Consider the following 22,158-nt stretch of genomic DNA (forward strand, 5'->3'; position numbering starts at 1 on the left):
CTCCAGCAGGCTACTCGCGGCCTATTCTTATAGATGCCGAACAGCAGTGAGTAAATAGCCGAATAGCCGAATGCCTCTGTGGGACCGAGCAGAACAGAAAAATAGTTTAAAAAGTACAAAAAAATAAATAGAAAACTATTGTGCGGAGCTAGCAGTGACAGCTAGCTCCGCCCAACTGTTTATTATTGGCCGGCGGTTCTGCTGCCGTCTAAAAAGAAAAACATTTTTGCCATAGGAATGCATTGCTAGATTCCTATTGGCTATTTAAATTTGCAATAGCCAATAGCAAACTAGCTATTGCACCCGTCCTCTGCTGCTGTCAATCACTAGAGGGGACCTGATGGAGAACTGCAGGTCCGCTCTGCTGATTGACAGCAGCAGTGGGCGGGTGCAATAGCTAGTTTGCTATTGGCTATTGCAAATTGAAATAGCCAATAGGAATCTAGCAATGCATTCCTATGGTGACATTTTTTTTTTTATTCTGACAGCAGCCAATGGCTCCATGTCAGAATAAAAAAAAGAAAAAGCAGGTAAAGTTTTACTCTGCTCAATCGAGCAGAGTAAACCTTTCTTGGAAAAAGTGTTTCTCTCCTGTTGGTAGCGGGAGACTCCCGGAGTGCCCGGGAGAGTTGGGCTGTCTGGAGATCTGTGTCCCTGGTTAGCTGGCAACCAGGGATGCTAATCTCTCTGCAAGTGGCTGCAGCCAGCCGTGAGATGGCGGCTAGCTCCGCCCAGCTGTCAGAAGCAGGCTGTCGGCTGACCAATGGCCGGCCATTCGGCCAGCTTCGGCTTTCAGCGCGGCTCAGTCGACTGAGCCGCTCGGCCAACTTCTGGAGCTGGGGAATAGCCCGTAGGGAATAGGGAATAGCCCGTACAGCAGCCCTTCCGTTCTGCTGAAGCTAAGGCTAGATCCTTCGTGAATAGGCCCCATAGTATTTGGCGTACATAGACACTTCCTATCAGTGAGCAGGAATGAGTCCCAGTCAGTTAGACTGGTCAAAGGGTTTTTTCCTTGTACTTCATTAATTTGCATGCATCACCTACTGTTTATTTTTACACTTCTTAAGTCAAGGGCTATGTACCCAAGGATTAAGAAGAAAATACAGTCTGCCAAGTATATTGGATTAGTTTTTGAAACCCTTGGAATAGTCACATACTTGTTAATTCTTAATTACATTTAAAAACAATTTTTTGTATTTATCAGAGCATTTATATTTATCTTTTGGGGGAAAAAAACTTTTATAACTCTCAAAACAGAGGCATCCTCTCACTACAGGTATTTTAAATTAATTGAATTAATCATAGGCTTAAAAGTCTCAAGTGATCTTGTTTAACTTTCCTGGGTTTAATTAAAACATCTGTGCACTTTTAATTTATCGATTTCTTCAACTCATATGTCATGTTTTAACACACCTCAGCATGCACTGCATCATTTTTAACCCGATTTCCACTTAACTGAAGCAATTAAAATCGCCCCGGATTAATTAAAGCATCCATACTTTAGTGCTTAAGTCAGCGTGTGTAGCTTTCCCCTCATGGTTTCTGAATGTCAGGGATTTGACACACCTGATGAGTTTTTTGTCCTCTGAAATTCTTGGATGAATCTCTACTTGTATCCAGATAGGCAGCTCTGTCTTGATTTCTTTTTTTGTAAGTATCTTTAGATAGATTGTGCAATATACTTTCTGTTGTTAAACCTGACCAGGCACAGTCAAGTTTAAGGTCTGATCTATCAAGCTAACATAATTCACCAATAGCTATGTAGTGTGAGGGTCAATTAAATATTACATTATGTACAGAGCTGCCAACATTTTGAAAAAAATTCCAGGAGCACCCTTTTTTCTCTGTGTCCAGCAAGCCATTGTTGGCAAGGAATGTACTTTAGTTAGGGGTGGGACATTCATTTAAAATAGGCGTAGTTCTACAAAAGGCATATTGTTAATCTTTTGTACAGTTACATTTTACATTAATGTATATACAGGAAAAATTGTCATAATACAGACAGAAACACAGCCAGAAGGTATTGCTCATTAGCAAAACTATTTATATATTTGTTTAGCGAGCTACAATTTTCAGTCTGCGCTGTCTATTTAAGGTGTGGGAACCCAAAAGCTCTTGCAGGGAATACAGCGGTAAACACCAATTACAGTGCAAACAAATTTGGTACAAAATATTTAGAAAACATCATTTGGCACTAACTTTCTGCTGAGCACTGCAGGATATGTTGGTTTTTTTTAGGTGTGTATAGTGTACAACATAGTGTATACCGTGTACAACATAGTGAATGCAGGGTTTAGGATCATAGTGTAAAGCATAGAGGGGAATTTATCAAAACTGGAGCAGACAGAATCTGGAGCAGTTGCCCATGGCAACCAATCAGCTTCTCTCTTTCATTTTTAAAGCCTAACTGAACAAATTGAAGAGAGAACCCCAGTGTATAGGGTTCAGAATATTATGTGCAACATTGTGAATACAGTGCAAGGGTCCGGATTATGTAAGATACAGCACTGTGTACGGAGTGCAGTGATCATTAATAATATGCCCCTTACTGCTAGTCAGTGGGAGAAAATAGCCCCCAAATTTGGCATAACAAAAGTGGAGTAATATCCCCCACCTCCATCCTGAAATGGATAGCTGCTCTTTGTTCTTCTTTTCTCCCTCTGACCAACTCTTTCACTGCTTTCTACTCTCAGTGCTGCTGCAGTGCCTTCACCCCTAAAGAGGCAGTGTCATGCCCACCCCACACCACCATCACCACCACCTTTACTTAAACAATGTGCTGAATTCCTTTAAAGTTGGAAAAATTATTTTCAGGTGAATGAGCCACATTGGTATTTAGCATATGCTTTAACAGCCACTGGATTTGCATGGATGTGAATGAGCTCAACAAAGCAGAGGCAGAGGTAGTGACAGACTTAGCAAGCGTCACACTGTGATCCCAGGACACAGCTTAGGACACAGTTTTTGAAGTTTTTGAAGCTGAATAAAAGTGAAACTAACCCGGTAAATGTGGGATAGTTGGTCAGTATGTGTGTACAGTTAGATAGACTTACTCGGTTGTAAGTAAGTTCAAAACAAACCTGAAAAAAAAATCTGAATTTTTGTGCCATCAGAATCATTAAACCCTCTCTCTCGCTATTTCCCTTTCTCCTTCTGACCATCTTTTTGACCCATTTCTTAAAGCAAACCTGACTTTACCTAAATTCATTGTACGTGAAAAACAGTGCTGAAATGCAGGCATCATCATAGTTTTAGAACTGATCCCTATGGTCTCCCTTTGATCCTAGGCCTAAATCGAGATTAAGTCACGTCTCCCAGCACTGAACCCTACTCTTGGCTTTCAATTGTCTAAAGCCAGAACTTTAGTATGTAATAGTGACTGCCATTTAATAGCTGAATGACAGGTAGAGAAATTATTAAGCTTACCTTGGACAAATGTATGATGGTTTTTTGTATTATTTTTTTCAGGCTTATATTGCTTTTAATATTTTGTACTTTTTTTTGTCAGAATCAGTGTTATAATAATATTGATGAAGTGTAGCTATCCTAACACAACTAGTCAGACAGAATAACCATCTGTCTTGCTTTTAAATGCTTTTAATGAAAGAGTAAGAGTTTGTTGTTTACTTGAAGCTAAGAGTGGTGCATCTATATTGGAAACAGCTTAACCTAAAACAACATTTTTTATTAAAAAGAAAATGCTAATTTAGTTGAAGGAGTATCTATCTATCTATCTATCTATCTATCTATCTATCTATCTATCTATCTATCTATCTATCTATCTATCGATCTATCTATCTCTTTATCTACATGTTTACACAAAGGAGTTTCTGTACCTGATAATGTTCACTCATGTTTATCATTTACAAAGCTTTTCTGTATCTGTTCAATACAGATGGGTACTACTGCCAAAATCAGAGTATTGGATTTTATATCACACAAATTAAATATATTTTTAAAAAGTAATGAAAGTAATCAATAAGTAGCCTATCTGAAAACGCAAGTGATTGATTTTCTATTGAAAATGCTATGTAAGAACTATTGATTGAAATGCATGTGTGCCTTGTGTTTCAGCGGCATGTCCAGTTCTGTGCAGTGGTAATGGACAGTACTCCAAAGGCACCTGCATATGCTACAGTGGCTGGAAAGGAGCTGAGTGTGATGTGCCAAGCAGCCTGTGCATTGACCCTACATGTAGTGGCCATGGCTCTTGTATTGAAGGAAACTGTGTGTGCTCTGCAGGGTTCAAAGGAGACAACTGTGAAGAAGGTACATACATAACATTTTTCTAAAGATGCTTGTATATTATTGTGTGCTACTGATAATGCAGGTTGTTTTTAGAAATGGCTAATAGTAAACAATAGTTTTAATTGGCAGTAAAGTGGGATTTTGTGAATCCATTCAGTAAAGTAGTAGAAATTATATACTATATAGTATAACATAATGGAATGATTGCACTGGATTATATGAACATTTATAAGAATTGTCAATCCTAAATTAACAATGAATAATAACAATGAGGTCCTACCAAACAGCATGTACAGTATTACCTTAATTTTAACGTAACCTATCATAAAACATTCCTAAGGTAACAACAATGCTAAAGTACAGGAATCTTTAGCACTTGCAAATACCTATGTTCAACCTCAAAATGATCCCTGTGTCCCTGAGGATCTCTATGGATCCTAGACCTTGCATGGGGCCTTTATTTCAGAGGACAAAAAAAGCTCTGGCACTTGAAAGTTAAATGACAGGAGATGGGTGTTGGTGTTAGGAGAGGGCAGGGTTTAATCCCAGAATGAGCAAAAATCAAGGTTCCTTGAGCAACATAGGTGTATAAACTAAGGGGGCACTACAGGGATCTATTTAAAGGCTAATACAGATACTTGCAGGCATCAGAAGGTTTCTCCAATGTAACTATCTTGTTGTCTCAGAAATGTTTTAGACTAAGTAAGGCTAATTTTAAGATGTCCAAAAACAGTTCAGCTAAGGTGTGGCCAACAGATCCAAAAGACAATACCAGGTGGTCTACAATTGAAGGTCCAGGCCTTATACTCCCAACCCAAAAGGTTGCATGACCAGGAAACCAATTTTGCTAAGGAGATATCCAAGGACTGTTAGAATCATTACATTGCAATATCCAGTAAGGGTATTTAAATGACCCTTCGGACTGCTAAAGAACTCAATGGTACAATCCCTTGAAATCAGCCTAACCTACTGGGAGTAGGGTGCACAAGAGGTACCTTTACATGAGTATATAGGGATGAGACGTAAAGTGTAACTCCACACTAGTGATATATAAAAGAGGATGAGCAAAAACCATCCACTTATACACTCAGAGGTGTCTCTGGGGCCTTAGGCTAGGCACACACCGTACAACCATCGCAAGACTTTTGTACTTTAAAAAACGTACGATCTGCCTATCTTGCATAGGCAGATCGTACTTGCGATGATCGCAAGCCACGCCCCCTGAGGGGCGGGCTTCCGATGACTGCAATGCCGAACGGGCAGTGTGCGCTTGCGCACACCGGCCCGTATGGCTGTTATCGTACGGACATGTCACAAACCTGCCGAACATCATACGATGCTCGGCCGGTTTTCGAACATGTCCGTAAGTTTAAAGTCGTGCGACCTTACAGTAGTAGAGCAAAATTGTAGAAATGTCACCAGCACACCAATCCTTTTAAGATAGCAAAAGCTTCACTTATTGAAGTTTTTGGTCATATGACGAAAAAATTTCAATAAATGAAGCTTTTGCTATCTTAAAAGGATTGGTGTGCTGGTGACATTTCTACAATTTTGCTGACATTAGCGGCGCCATCCGCGGTCACTGCGAGCACCCCCCACTACAAGGGACATATCGGTAAGGAGTGCGACAAGGATAGTACTTACTTACAGTAGTAGAGGTCGCACAGCTTCCACACACCTTACGATAATCGTACGGGATTTCCCGCGATTATCGTACGATTATCATAAGGTGCGTGGGGACCTTAAGAATGAGTCTGTAGTGTCCCAAAACAATCTATTTAAAGACAGATGCTGAGATGGGGACAGGGACCACAAGCCTGGCTTATTTAAAAGCTCAAGAGTGTCAGATACAGACTCCCTAAGTGCATGGGGCATGCCTAGAGCCTCTGTGGGAAGAGTGCCTCCGTAACTGAGCACTAAATGTCCTTAATGGACATGGAGGAGGATGTGGCCTCACTCGATGGAATTATGTACCTGGAAAAGACTCCACAGGTAACACAATACAATCAGGTCTGGAAAGTGCCACAACGCAGAGCCCGGTGCCCAAAGGTTACACTCTGTGCTAACCCTGTATTCAATTCAGCAGGGTCTAGGCACAACTTCCAAACTAGGCTGAAGAAACACTGAGCCAGATAGCTTCTACATAGAGACCAGCAGTACAGCAAGGAATCTTAATTGCAGTCACAGAAGAAAAATCCACAAGGAAAGTGCTTGCAAAAAATTTTCTTCAGGTCCGCAGACCTGAAGAAAAGTCATCCAACTTCCTAGAGCACAAGCAAAAAAATGAGGCATGCTAGGTAGAGGAGGAGCTCTACAGGGCCTGGCTTACATTTTTTTGTTTGCCAGTGTCCAAACATTCTTCCAGCATCAGTATATGATAACTGTATGTGAATTCCTTTGACACACAATTTAGGAGAAAGAAAACAGGAAACCAAAATATTTCAAATAAAATCACATGTCATCATATTTAGTAGGTTCTACAAATGAATGACAAAGGGGTCTATTCATTAAGATGCCGAGGGCAGCCGAGTGAATGACCGATCTGAAGTGAAGTGAGCCGAACACTGTTCGGCTATTCACTTCAGGCTGGTACGGCTGATTTCAGCCGTACATCGACTGAAACCGGCCGTACATCGGCTTGCTTCAGGTCGGCCAAACATGCTCAGCATGTTCGGCCAACCCGAAGTGCAGAAGGAGTTCGACTCAGCCGATCCAACATCTGGATCGGCTGAGACGAACCTCGGGCAGGCTAAAGTCACATAAACAGTGAAAATAATTAAAAAAGACAATTAGACAATATGAAAAGCAATAAGGTATAGAAGGCAAACTGTACATTACATTACATTACAAAAAAATATTTTAAGCTATAAATGAAAAATAAAGGTTAATGTGAGGAATGCCATTTTCAGAAAACATAGAAGATCTTGGCTGCAAAATATTAGGTTTGGAGAAACAAAGCTTGGTGAGGTTTATATTTTTTAGAGAAAGCCATACAGTAGATGACAAAAAAGCACTAGGCTTAGCAGAATATTAATGCAGAAATGCATGCACATATTAGCCATTTTAAATGCACAGTTACCATCCTTAAAAAAATACTCCATATGTTTAGGGTACTGTATATCATGATGAATGGTTGCTTATGAAGTATGTCATAAGGGATAGTCAGTACAAAGCCCACTGTTTCTGGGCTTAATTGTAAGCATACATCCTGCATATAACCCTCAATTTAACTATGATAAAGATTATATCAATGCTTAATTTTCCATTCACATCTATTTGTAACAACCATTTTAGTATAACTAAACAAGAGCAACACAGTTTTCCATGTTACTATTAAATGAAGCAGTTTACAATATTGATTGCTCTTCCAAAAATAATGAAACCATGTCATTCATATGCCCTTATCAAAGCACAGAATGCAATTGAGAACTCTGAGTCAGCAGTATTTTTTATTCAAGTTAAGCTTTTTAGTTGGGATATTCATCATAGCTATGTCGTCCAAACAATTCACCTGAAATGGAAGTGGCATGGAAATCAATAGGATCCATATTTTCTGCCGCATAAACACTGTTGCTCTATTAACAAATTTGCAAAGGAAAATTAAATGGAACATTTGTCAGATTTTACACTTTGTTGCAGTGAGTACATAAGTGAAATTGACAAATTAGGTTAACTTAGTGCTGGTGTATTTGCCCATCACATGGGCAAGTCATTTTTCAATGACATTTATCTTTATAAATGCAATTCATGGTTTATTAGAAGCCTACAATGCATACTGCTCACAGACCTACTTGATACCCTATGCCTTTCTTCTTTTTTCATTTTTATTTTCTGCCTTTGGGAAAACATTACACTCCCTTTAAAACCTGTTTAGAAATAATACAGCTAAATGAGCTTCAATGGTTAAAAGTTGGGTCGAGACTGTATGCTTTGTGACTGTAATATGACATACTACTGCTCAATTTTTTTCTCTTTAGCCTCACAACTTAAACATATTTATTTTATCACTTTAGATTTTGGTGATAGTAGCATAAAAATTGAAGAAAGCGTGACAAATGTGACAAATGTGACAAAGCTGTTCAACTTTAATAGTTGCAGTCATAAAATTAAATTTTTAATAAAACATTTCTCATTACAGTACAATTATATTCATACAAACCCATACAAACCAGTTCCCATGAGAAGACTGAAGGCTAAATATGACAGGAAAAGGATATTTTTTAAAACATGACTAATAAAAGACGTTTTCCAGTTTAGTTGAAATGGGGTTAATTTACTAAAGGAGAGCAACACCAGTTTAACTCAGTGAAGCTGTGTTTACTCAACTCATCCAAAGATGTACAAAGGAAAATTTTCTAGCTTTTAAAATGCTTCAATAAATAGTTAAATACTCAGGGCAAACTGTACACAGGTTACTTTTAAGTCACATATATATATAAAACAATACATTGAGATGTCACAGTCTATTTCTACCATTTAATTATTTCTTGGATCAGCCTTTACATTCAAAATGAATTCAGCCCTTTGCAGGTAAGTGTTAAGGTTTTCCAGTCTGCTCTGTGGGTTGGTAAAGGCGTCATCCCATGTGTGTGCCATTTACAGGATGGAGCAGAAGCTCTTACTCTTTTGCCCATAGATAGCCCATTGGTGCTTTGGCTCTAGTAAAAATCTTGATTTTATTTGAAAAATATGAGAGAGGGAATTTTGGAGAGACATCTAGTAAGGAGGTACAGAACCAGAATGGTACAATACTTCCATTTTAGATATATTACTTCATAAAGGGCAGGAACACCCACCACACAACTTTATGCACCTAAATAAAAACAAGATCCTTCAAGATTACCATTGGCTTTAAGGCACACATAGATCTCTGGTCTGTGGCTTGCTGATCAGGAGTCCATGCTCTGGGACAAAGTGCTGGTTCCCCTCATGTGTTAGTGAGGTTTCTAGTCAAACTCTTTACTAGATCAACATGCATTGAACATCAGCCCGGTGAAGTAAATCTCAGTATCAGCTCCTGTAAATTGCCACTGAAGCAAAATTGGGTATACCCCCTCTGGAATTTCACATTTATCAAAAATAGTACTAAGATTCTAAACTTTGTATATTCTGTCACTATTTTACCAGTGTTTTAAAAAGTTAACAGTGGCTAAGTCGTTGTACAGGTACCACAGCACTTTAATATTAGATAACTACAGGTTTAAGATTAAAACCCGAGTTGCAATAAAAACAAACAAAAGAAAACAAATACAGACTGCTTTGTGTTTGCGATTTTAATTTTTTTGTGTCTATGATTATAGTTGACTGCATTGACCCAACATGTTCCAACCATGGAGTCTGTGTGAACAAGGAATGCCTTTGCAGTCCTGGATGGGGAGGCCAGAATTGTGAACTTCCAAGAACTCAGTGTCCAGATCAATGCAGTGGGCATGGCACTTACCTCACTGACACAGGTCTGTGTAGCTGTGACCCTAACTGGATGGGTCCTGATTGCTCTGTTGGTAAGAAAAAGTACTTTCACTTTACTTTATCTTCAGCTTTACCCTGAATACAACCCTAACAAGATGGGAGTCAATGATATAAGCAAACCATGTAATTTGGAAGGCCGCAAAAATGGCTGCCTTCCTTAGGCATTTGTGATTGGTTAACTTTAACACCAGGTAGTTCACATACTAAATAAAGCTTTCAATTAAATACCTTTGTAAACCAATTGTCTAGTGCATTGGTTGTATATATGAGTTTATTTTGTTTCAAATGGATTCTTGAAATAAACATTTGATTACTAATAATGTCAAGAGCAAATCCAAGATAAAGCATGAAGTGCATAGAAGCTGTAGCTTTACTTTTATGTGCCACTCACTAACTTAAAATAGCTGCTACTAATTATGGCATAATATAGCAAGTTGTAGATACATATGTTTTATTATCATTAACAACTCAATACCCTTATTTTTTGAGGCAGATTATAGTTTTCACTTACTGCACTATTAAACAAAATGGAAATTTGTCAAATTAGGTTGGACTATGTAAAGAGACAGCTGAACAATTCAAAATATGGTAATATATTTGTGGCCCTTAAATGGTTAAGCTTAGCATAATTTTGAGTATAACCTAGAAGATCTGGAGCATCCAGTGTCTAACCCTATGAAATACACATCAGAAAGGGCCAATTGCTATGTTTCAGAAAAAAAGGACAGAAGGCAATGTTTGAGAAAATATTGGAGTTGTTTTCCTTAAGGAGTAAAAGCTGTTCATTTAGCCAAGGTATATAGGGTGTAGTAAATAGGGTGTACCAACATTGAAAAAACTATTTGCTGAGTGAACATTCAGATTGTTATTTATATAGCCTTTACGGCCTGTGTCGGAAAGATTCTATTTATGTCAGAAATACTTCTCTCCCTATACAAGTCTATGGGAATGCAGGTCAAATGCAGGTCAAACGTTGGTCAAATGCACCTGCCAATTAACTTGATTGATCTTTAGAAGCATCTTAAACTGATGACAAAAGCAAGCTGCATCTGCCCATCAACACAGACTTAAAGCCCATTGATACAGGCCCTTAAACCTTTAGTGGATCGCCCCCATTGTGTGAGTACTGAATTATATCTAAACCTGGGAACATAAATGGAATATATTGCAACAATGCTGCTCAATCCATAGATACAGTGCAGTAAGTGGGCATTGTTACTCTAGGACAGGGAGTATGCCACTGGCAGCACCACCATTGGAAAATAAAGGGAAAAAAGCTTGAAAAGGAGAATCAATGCAGCCACCACATCTAAGGACTGGTACGCTGCAATATGTTACATTTTCATTTTTGAATTTAGATATGCTTTAAACATTACAAGTGACCAGAGAAAAAAAAAGCTAACCTTTGAATCGCTAAGCCTTATGAAGAGATATTACATGTTGTGGACAATAGGTGCTTATTTTACAAGACTGTTTGACAGGATAAACTCATGTAATCATAGTTAAACAAACCAATTGAAGGATTATTACAGCAGAATTACAAGTTGCTCTGATATACAAAAGTAAATATTTTGGAAATACATGCAATTTTCCTTTTCACTTGTATCGACTGTTGGTGGTAACACCTGTGTTCTAGCTGTCTGTGAAGAACTGTAATGTAACACCTTGCAAAAAAATGGCACCTTACATTAAAGCCTATCTTTTGGATGTGCAATTACACATTCAGTGTACTCAAATGATACCTTTTTACAGTTTAGTAAAAACATGCATCTTTTTGAAAAATATTTTTTTGGTTTAGCAAAAACAGACACTACTCCAATATGTTCATTAGCAATAAAACAACAGGTGAATATATGCCTTCTAGCAGTTATTCATTCATATTGATATTGCATGTTCAAATAGCTTCAACACCTATTGTCCATAATTAAACAGAATAAAGAAAAGAACATTATCCACAAAAGAACTTGAACATAGTGATCAGTTTTCAATTTTTATTGTATGACATTAAACAAAATAAGGAATCTTATTATTTAATGTGGGCAAGTTCTTCACTTTTGGGAAAACATTTTTTGTCCAATTTATTATTACATAATCATTATTTAAGCCTAATCTTATGTAAATGCTATTAGACATATGTCTTTTTTGATGAACTGATATAAATATAATTATTTCCCCTAACATTATCTGCTCTTTATTGCAGAGGTATGCTCAGTGGACTGCGGCACTCATGGTGTTTGTGTTGGTGGAGCATGTCGCTGCGAGGAAGGGTGGACTGGGGTGGCATGTGACCAACGTGTTTGTCATCCTCGTTGCACTGAACATGGAACATGCAAAGATGGAAAATGTGAATGCAGAGAGGGCTGGAATGGGGAGCACTGCACCATTGGTAGGCAAACGACGGGCACCGAAAGAGGCACATATTGCTTTATTCTCATACAACATATCACTGTTACTTTGTGTTCCATCAAGGGAGCCACTATATTCCAACTGCAAATATAAAATATGCTGATGACCTTGGTCAAATGCTTACCATGTAGTTTATCTTTTCCATGATAACTATAATACACAATAATCGTTTGGGATTTTAAAAGTTCTGACGGGATAGAGATACGAAATGTTACATACAATTCATTTGAGTTTCTTTAGCTGTGGCACACCTTTATGGAGCATTGCTTTGAAAATGCTCATTTACTGAAATGAATATTTTTACCCTAAATCTAGCTGGCATGTGAATTATAATGGTACTTTATTATGTGTGTTAATGGAACAAAGGAAATCCTAGTATTGGCAGCAGTATATAGTATACAAAGCATATTACTTTTAGTTTTGTAGTGCACATTCAAATTTCTAAGCATACAACTTTTATTTTAATAAATTAAAATTTTATTTAATATTTTAAAAGTAAAAAACACAGTTGATAGCACCATGACTGTTTTATAACCTTAACACTAATAATGCTAAACTTAATATAGTCAGCAAAGGAAATTACTTTTTCAAATTGGCCTGTTGTAAGTGTATTGGAAGTTTTCTCAATGACATGAATGGGGAACCATCAGACACACACTGAGACATAGCAGAAGATATTGCAGGTCATAACCCCAGAAAAATAGAAAATACGGCAAGTAATACTGGTGTAACTTTATTAGTCCTCCTTGGATGTTTCCATTCATATAGAGCAAGCTTCATGCAAGAGTAAGTATTTAATAATGATTTACTCTACATGGACTTAGTTCTTAGTCATCTTACCAGTTCATATTATTATCAGTTATCACTGCATTATTAAGGGGAGAGAGGAGCCAGTGCATCATTAACAGGAGGAAGCACTGACTCCTACTGCAAGCTCACAAACCTTGGGTCTATCAGTGTTCAAGATCCAGTGGGTATTTTAGTTTTATATAGGAGCAGAGGGTTCAGGGGTTTGTGGTGTGGGACTTTGTCTCAAAAGGAAATAAGTACCGTGTTTCCCCTGAAAATAAGACACTGTATATAGACACTTATATTTTTTTGGCTCAAGAAAACACACTAGGTCTTATTTTCGAGGTAGGTCTTATTTCTTTTTTTTTTTTTTAAGTACAGCAATCCATACTTATTCATTTACAAAAACATGATGATCAGGGCAATCAGGGGTGCCATACCTTTCCTACCTTTCCAAGAGCAATTTGCTAACCAATCACTGGCCAGAATTTGGGAAGCGCACTTTCACTATCGATTCTTCACAGGCGGAGTGCATTTGGTATCACTCCGCCTGTGAAAGGAGTCGGTGAACTGTCGACACTGAGAACTTATCGAGTTCTGCGACCACCTGACTTCCGGTTTCGTTTCAACTTAGAGGTTTGCCCAAGAAACATGTTCTGCACGAGCGCCAGCCAAGGCATTGCCCTATACACATACACCACAGCAATGAAGTAATAAAATGAACTAGGATCACACTAATCCAGCACGTTATTAATCTCACGTGCCCCACTCAATATGGCCGTGTGCTGGATTAGTGTGGAAGATTAAAAACATCTAACTATATCTGTGGACAAGATAAGACTTTCGGTAACTGAAAATCCAACATGCTCTCATACGAAGTGGGAAAACGCACTGTAGCCCACATCTGAACACAACTTGTTAAATTTGTGTGTTAATACCATCTGATTTGTTGCATGATTTTTTAGTAAGTCCTGGGCTTACAGATTCAGGAAATAATTATAGAAACAAAAAGCAAACACTACATTTCTGTGTTCCAGATTAATTTAAATATCCCCTTTCTGCAATGCATAGAAATATAGATTTTGTTTGCTTGAACAACCAAATGTGACTAAAAAGGTCAGATGCTGTCCCCAGTGGATTAGAAAGCAGATTGTTTCTCCTAGCAGATAAGGTTTTCTAGATTATTACAGTCTCTTTCAACAGAATTACTCCAGCAACAGCAAGGTTACAAGTTTAAATTAAAAATGGTACTTTGAGTAGGAAAATATTAATTTTGTAGGACATATCCTAAGGTATCTTTTTCATAATTCAAACTTTATCAACAATCTTAATTGAAGCAATATGTACATGAAGAGATAATTAATAACTTTGCCTTACACATAACTTTCTGTGCTCATTTACATGATCACATCCAGAATCCTTTGCGCCTGCTTCATGCTGTGTGACTCACTTGTCTGGAACAAACTGTACTGCCCATGTGAGCAACCTCCAGAGAACTATATTTTTCTACTTCTGAACTTAACGCTGAACAGTTTTGTTAATGTAGCATAAACTTATTAATTCATGTATCATTTTAAAAGCAGGGACTTTATTATTTTTATTATAAATGAGCAACCTCTTTTTAGTGTTGTGCATTTCCCTATGATATTAATAAACCTATCACCTGCATACACAGTTAATATTAATAAAAGTGGCAACTAACAATTAAATAGCTACATGTGCTAAAAATTCACTGTACAAAAAATATCCAATTACGTGCACAGACAATTGAAAAACAGAATTTTTGTTTGCACAAGATTGGATAATTGAGTCAGCGCAGCTTCACCTCCTTTACTAAGCTAAGTGGAAATTCCCTTACAAACTCAAAGTTCAAAGTTCACTTTTCTAAGTGGACAGCTTAAGTCTACTACACCATAGGCCCAATTTAAATGCTTAAACACTAGTATACACATACTTATTTTTTTTAAATGTGACAGTTGTTTAAAGCCAATGAGATTTAAAAATTACAGTCAAATGCCTGAAAAAAAATCCTTATCTTTGTGTAAATATACACATGGTAAGATATATGGTTTATCTCTTACCTTTTTCTGCAGTTTGTTAAAATAAAGGAACCTCTAACTGTTAAGCAGCTAGGAGTTCACTGCAGCAAATCTTCAACATTGTCATAGCACCTGGTGTCTGAGTACCACAAATGTCAGTATGGCATTTTTTTGGGGGGTGCAAAATATGTATTTCTCAATAGACCCCTTTAAAATGTATATCACATATAACAATCTGTGAAAGAACCCTTAGGAATTGGAAGTAGGGCAAGTGGGTCATTTATTTTCTGTGTCACAAAATCAGTGCCATTAGCTTACAGTATGGGGCTATGTTACATGAGGTACCTAAGGAAAATACCCTTGGAAAATACCCTTGGAAAATACCCTTTTTTCACTCGAAATAATATTGTAATCTGAAAAATGCTCATATTTGCCCTGTTACTTCATGAGAAGTGTGAATTTTAGCGATAGGTCCACTTTAAGCAGATCATGTAGGAGGAAATGCTTCATACTTCAAGGAAGTGTGTTGAGAGAGTTTTTCTCACTTTGAGCCAAATCATTAACAGGCAAGCATCTCAGCATAATAGTCCAAGCACATCTTTTTACCACAAGAACACACAGGCAAATCCCATCTAAAATATCAGTTGCCATTTTGTACCCCTTGTTTACTAAACAAAATAAAATATGAAGTCTTTACTGGCAAAATTAAACACAGCACAAAAGTTCCAGTCTCCTATCCTATCTAGTTCTAAGTATTTCTTGACTCCTAAAGCCATTTAGGTTTGTGTGGAAGGGTCCTTAGCGGGCTCTAGCATCATCTGAGTCTGTCTCACTCTTACTCTCTCTGTATCACACAGAGCTCCAACTTTTATCAGGAGCCTATGTCTTCTCAGTCAGGTATAGAATCGTGACTTGGAGTCTCTTATCTCAGGAACGCCACAGTCTGGGTGCTACGTACACCCCAAACTGGACTATCCTTAAAGCCTATATCTGGGGAAAAACCAAAATGACCCTTCCTGCACTGCAAGGGTTAAATGTGCATTTATGTCTAGATTATCTGGAAAAATTGCTTTTAATTATCTTATCCTCAGCATTTGGTGCTCACCTCATCTCACCTCACCTTTGACTTGTGGAATCCAAGCATACTCACATATATTGGCTATGGGCCCTGCACTGTACTTGATGATGTCAGTATCTCCAACTGCTGGAACATAGGGTGGGATAGTGTAGAATGTGCTCTGATTTGGGGGTGCCTTAAATTACTGATGAATAACTGAATCTTAAATAAGTGTTTGGTTTATTTACAAATAGCTATATACATACATTCTAATTACAGTTAAGGGAATTGGAGAGGGGATTGGAGGGGGTCAGGATCACTGAGCTAGCTACACCATTCTCTCACTCATTCACACATGCCATGGGTTTTTCTCTGTTCTCTGAACACGCCTCACCAGCAGGTCTCAGCGAATCACATTCTTGATTGCAGAGTTCAGAAAGACTTGTCTTGTCCAAAGGTCTTGCTGGTGAGCCAGGTTAGTGTCACACAGGAAGAAGGTTCCATCATATGGCCCTGCCCCCATCCCAGCATATATGCCTTGCTGACACAGGTGTGGGCAGTAAATACCAGCAGGGGGTCAGGCTTGCCCCAGGACATGACCGTCCTGGCAAATCTTCATTACTCAGTGTCCAGCCCCAAGAACCCTTTGATGTCCCTCATTTGCATATCAGCCACTTGCTGATTCCATTCAAGATATCAAGCAACCTTTGCATCAAAGCTGTATTATAGATGTCAATGTTATCGGTTCCAACAGAGAGGCTGTTGGTGTCAGTCTCATAGCCTAGATTTAGCCTACGAGAGCAGACATTATGTATGTAAAAGTCCATTCTTTAGGTACACTAGACTTAAATGAACCTTAGACCTCTGCAGTACAAGGGCAGCGCCACTGGAAAGGATGTTTTCTTTTGTTTTGTTTTTCCCCAGCTTTAAGGCATAACTCCAGGCAAACAATTACAACTTATAATTTAAAATGATTTAAATTAATTACAGTGAAAATGACTCAAAATATTTGCACACCTTAATCATCACCGGTGCAGGCACTTCTTTCTAAAGTTGCATAATTAGGTAAATAGAGTTTGTTTGTAGGTAAGCGGTATTAACTTCTGGTGAGTCAGTATCATAACATAACCTATACCATTAAAATAGGAGAGCACTCTAACCAAGTCTGAAAAAGTGGTTCAAAGATAGACAGATTAGAGGATGGACACAAGATAAAAGTTTTTAAGATACAAGTTTTCAAGTCACTAACTATTCCTTTGAGTACTGTTAAATCAATAAATTAAAAACGGGAACATTGTAGGAACTGTAAATCCATGTTAAAATGCATACATGTGAAAGGGGGAATTTTTTGCAAATCAGTGAATCTGACTTTCCTTAAACATTTACTGCAGGAGAATCTTTCAGGCTCTTATGTTTGACAGTGATTGATTCATGGCCAGTGAATGTTTGGTGAAAGTCACATTGGCTGCATTATATATATGCCCCTAAGGCTACATAGGCAAGTTAAATCACTTGCTAGGAAGAGATTTAAGTCCTTGTTGACAAATGCTTCTGTTGAGATCAATCTACTGCAAATAGAAAATTGTCATCAAGGTGGTAAATCTGTTGCTGACCATTTAATTTAAAACAGGACTCTATCCAAAAGCAACAAAATAAAAATGCATAAGCCAATTAAAAAATAAAACAGAAAAAAAATCTTTTATTTCTTCTGACAATATTCACTTTGAATGCAGCACTCTCCCTCACTTTTCTGCCACAAAATACCTCACAGTCTGATGGCCAGCATCATTTAATACACTTTCTCTGAGCTCCAGTCATCATGGACCTGCCCCAAGCCTGTGACTGGACAGTGAAAGGAGAAGCAGTTCAGTGATGACCTCATCTCTCCATCACTCTGCTTTTTCCTCCTTTTAGCATGCTGCTTGGCAGCAGATGAACTGATGGGTTCCTTCTGCTCCTTCATCCTCTCACACTCCAGCCCTGCTGTACAGGAGCTGCTAGAGGCGTAAGCCAGGATAAAATCAGGTTCCTACAATGCTTGCATTTAAAATATTGTAATATCGATTTGAGTTCAGCTTTAAATTTCCAGTGTAGACCCAGCCTTAGTGAGAGATTTGGAGATGATTTGCATTAGCTTATTTCTTGAGTTAATCTGTCTAGAATCTTTTTTGTCATTATCAAACTATAAAATCATAAATATTAAAAAGCGTATAACATTTAAAATGGGATCATTGAATGCCATATATCATGAATGTATGTTTTTGTACATCATTTAAACTTGCAGAAATTTACTTTTGACAAAATATGTCTCATTATTTTATGCATTTCCCACTAACTTTGAATTCTGTAAAGTGAACAATGGAAAATGATCAAAGAAAGGCATAGAATAATCAACATTCTTTTGATCTAACAAGATACTAGGTTAATGGTGGGATTTGCAAGTTGAAATATTAGCCTTAGAAAGATAACAGAAGAGATTTAATGTATGCACCGAGTCTGACAGTAACAGTTGCTATGTTAACATGTTCCAGTGAAGCTGTTTTAACAAAGTTCACCCTTAGGATACAATTCCATTTCAGCATGATTTTTCTGTTGCAGTTTAGAGTCTTTATTGTGAACACAAGTGAGGTGTCTAGTGCTAAATTTTATTTTCTTTAAGCTGAGCCATGCCATATGTTTTTAAAGAGAACCAGTCTCCAGCAGACCTCTATGAAACGCTGAATTTCCCCTATTAGATTGTTGTAAACGTGAAGTCTGATCTATCAGGAATTACTTGATCTTCCCATATTTACGTACACTTTTACATTTTTTAGCAAACATGACATGAGGTAACAGACATTCAAAAAACTGTATTATACCAGATGTGTTAATAGGATTCCTGTAGTAACCCAGACATATGATCAGTTATTAGTCCTGAGCTCACTCAGAAGGCAGGTTAACCTCTGTGGGGCCATACAGTCTGACGTTGATCTAATATTTCTGCTCAGACAGGGAGAAAATACCAGTGAATATTTAGACACGCTCCAGCCCTGAGAAGTAAGGCTGCTATTCTACAAAGAGGTGTTAATTCAGATCTAAAGCAGAACTTGCTCAGGTTTGTAGTACCTGGTTAAATGTATGATATTTTAAAGAGAACCTTTCAACTATATCACAGTGGCAGGGACATTTTCTGAATGCAGTGGGCCTGTGTGCTAAATCATAAGTATGATAAGCTTTGTATTGTGCTGAATATTGGGTGGGGCTTAATAAAAAAAACTCCCTGCATTGGTGTTAGTGACTTCAATCACAACCCCTAGCATGTGTCATTTGCGACAATAATAACCCCCTCATTGCTGCCAGTGACCACAAAAATAACCCTTCAGCAATGGTGTCAGTGGCAGTAATATTAACCTTTAGAAATTGTGTTAGTGGCAGCAATAATAACCCCCAGCGTTGGTGTCCATGGACCCAATAATACGGTAGACCCCAGCACCGATGCCACTGGCTGCAATAATAACTCCCACCACTGTTGTGGCAGTGGCAGCAAGAACAGTCAGTGACAGTACTATTTACCACCACTGGTTTGCATTGGTGTCAATGACAGTACTACCGTATTTACCACCACCCCTTCACTGGTGGTCAAAGGGAGTGTTGTTAAACCCTCATCCCTTTGAATTGCGAGCCAGTGGCAGTGCTGTTAACCCATCTCCCTCTTGCTGTTTCCTCCCTACTTGTCTCCCTGTGGGAAAAATAGACCAATGTTGGTTTACATATACATTAAGTAATTTCTTGAGAACTAAGTAATGCATTGATAAACGGCATGTGTATGGAAAATAAAGAGCTCACCTGCTAAATTTTCATTCTAATTGGAAAAATAAAAACTCTGATAATTGTTCAAATACATGTATGTTGTCATTTGAGATGCACTGATACCAATTTTTTTATCAGTATTCGCCAATACTGAGTACCGACATCGGCATCCCGAGGTAGTGTGGGCCCACCTTCCTGGCCAATCAGGAAGCTGGGCAGCGGGTCATGACCCACCACCTGGGTGCCTGATTGCCTGGGAACCTGGCTTCACACTCCCTCGTCACACTGCAAAGTAGCCTGGCTTCCTGACCAATCAGGAAGCTGGGTGGCGGGTCATGACCTGCCGTCTGGCTTCCTTGATTGGTCAGGAAGCCAGGCTGCCTTACAGTGTGGTTAGGCAGTGTGAAGCTGGCTTCCAAGCCAATCATGAAGTCAGGAGGCGAGCTCCATGCTCCCTCACGGCACTGCCAGTCAGAGGGAAAATCCAGTACCCGGCTAAGTATCGGAGCATTCCGAATGCTCAGTATCAGTATCGATGCCACTATAGGTATCAGTGCATCCCTAGTAGTCAGCATGTCATAATTTCAGTTATTCGTCTCAAGGTGCTAAGAACAGATGGCAAATGTCTAAAACTGTAAAAGACTAGGCAAATTTAGTTTTTTGTGCTTTCCTATTTAATTTTTACGTTGGAATATTTTTTATAACCTAAATTTCTGCAAAATGTGTATAATACGTAATAAAATATTAAGAAAAAAGTGTAACGACATCATACAGTTTTTTCTTAATGGCTCAATTTGTTTCATGAATTTGTACCATATTTTGATTTCTGTCTATCCCTACACAAGTTAGGACTCTTTTGTATGCTAAATCCCCTCCAACAGTAGGCAACTGAAACAACTAGTTTTGTGGTCTTTCCTGACACTACTTCTACTTCTGAGGCCTACTTTCCACATGTGGTAGGGATATGACAGCTGTTTTTCTAGCCCCCAAACTCTTGATCGCTGCCCCCCCCCTCCCCCCAATTTCCTGGCCTGCCAGGCTGCATAAATGATTGTCTGGTATAGATTTTGAGTGTTTTTTTTGCCTTGGGTCTCCCTCAAAATCCATGATTATTTACTTTTTACTTCGGGTCCCTGAGCTGTCATTGCTCGGCTCTTGAAGCCGAGCAATAAGCTATTGATGCCCGATCTGCACTTCAGTATCGTATTTAAAGTGGAAAGGTGAAACTAGGGGTCTTTTGACCCCCAGTATCACCTTAAAGAGGACCTTTCCATGGTGATATGCAATCACATGGGGTGCTTGTAAGCCCCCCTATGTGATAGCAATTAAAGTAAAGTTAAAAAAAGTTTTAAAAACAATATTAAATAAAATAAATGTAAAAATGATCCAAACATTTTTAAAGTCCCCGCGCGAGCACGCCCGCCTTCACGTAAACATGTGTCTGGTGCGCCTATGTATGAAAACAACATGTTGGATATCGCCGCGCACTGAATTTTGTCGCAGTTTCACGGACACACATAATTTTTAACCTGGGCACGTTGGATATCTATTTACTTGTAACCGCATCTTTTATATTTTACAAAAAAAGGGTTTTATATTGTGTTTTTAGGGCCCAAAATTAAACTTGAGTCATGCAGCATAAAAAATTTCATCTGCCACCATTTTATTCTACAGTGTCTTTGCTTTGGGGGTTTGAAGTAATTTTCAGGCCTAAAATGTGTATTATAACATGTAAGCAAACAATGAAAAAAGGCCTTGGTCCTTAAGGGATTAAAGAACCTTTTTGCATTGTTACTTTGGTCCCAAAGTGAAGTACCCAGCTTCCCATGTCCTTTGTTTGTAAATCTGTAACCTTTTATCCTTAAAAGTGGAGAGAATTGATTTTTAGGATTCCCCTCCCATTGACTTAAATAGGGCTTGCATAAAAGTGTGCAATTTCCAGATTTAACCTTGTATAAATCAAACCAAGGCATGTTCAGCTCATTACCAGTCATACCGTGTTTCCCCGAAAGTAAGACCTACCCCGAAAATAAGACCTAGTGCTATCTTCGGGGATTTCTGTAATATAAGACCTACCCCGAAATTAAGACCTATTTCGGGGTAGGTCTTATATTACAGACATCCCTGAAGATCGCGCTAGGTCTTACCTTCGGGGTAGCTGCACATGTAACTAAATTTTACATGTGAAGACCGGCCGCAGCTCCCTCCCGCCCCCTCGCCCGCCCACCTACCCACACGCCAACCTGTCTGTTGCTCTCTGGATGGCATCAGAGCGGAGAGGCAGCTCCCTCCCACCCCCCTGCCAGACACGCCCGCACGCATGCCCGCCCACCTGTTTGTGGCTCCCTGGACGGCAGAGCG

The 22,158-nt window shown here is 38.6% G+C and overlaps 1 protein-coding gene across 1 annotated transcript in view; it reads left to right on the top strand.

The window, feature by feature from the left end:
- LOC108799553 (teneurin-2-like) overlaps positions 1–22,158 on the top strand; it is a gene marked incomplete at its 3' end in the record, with an annotated part of 264,072 nt that overhangs the window by 207,505 nt on the left and 34,409 nt on the right. The window contains exons 6-8 of the mRNA XM_018571426.1: positions 4,075–4,269; positions 9,549–9,749; positions 11,918–12,103. Coding sequence (XP_018426928.1) covers positions 4,075–4,269; positions 9,549–9,749; positions 11,918–12,103 — 582 coding nt within the window. The remainder of the gene's footprint in view (positions 1–4,074; positions 4,270–9,548; positions 9,750–11,917; positions 12,104–22,158) is intronic.

Source organism: Nanorana parkeri, unplaced genomic scaffold (genome assembly GCF_000935625.1).
Source record: "Nanorana parkeri isolate BGI_ZX_2015 unplaced genomic scaffold, ASM93562v1 scaffold1755, whole genome shotgun sequence".
Classification (NCBI taxonomy): domain Eukaryota; kingdom Metazoa; phylum Chordata; class Amphibia; order Anura; family Dicroglossidae; genus Nanorana; species Nanorana parkeri.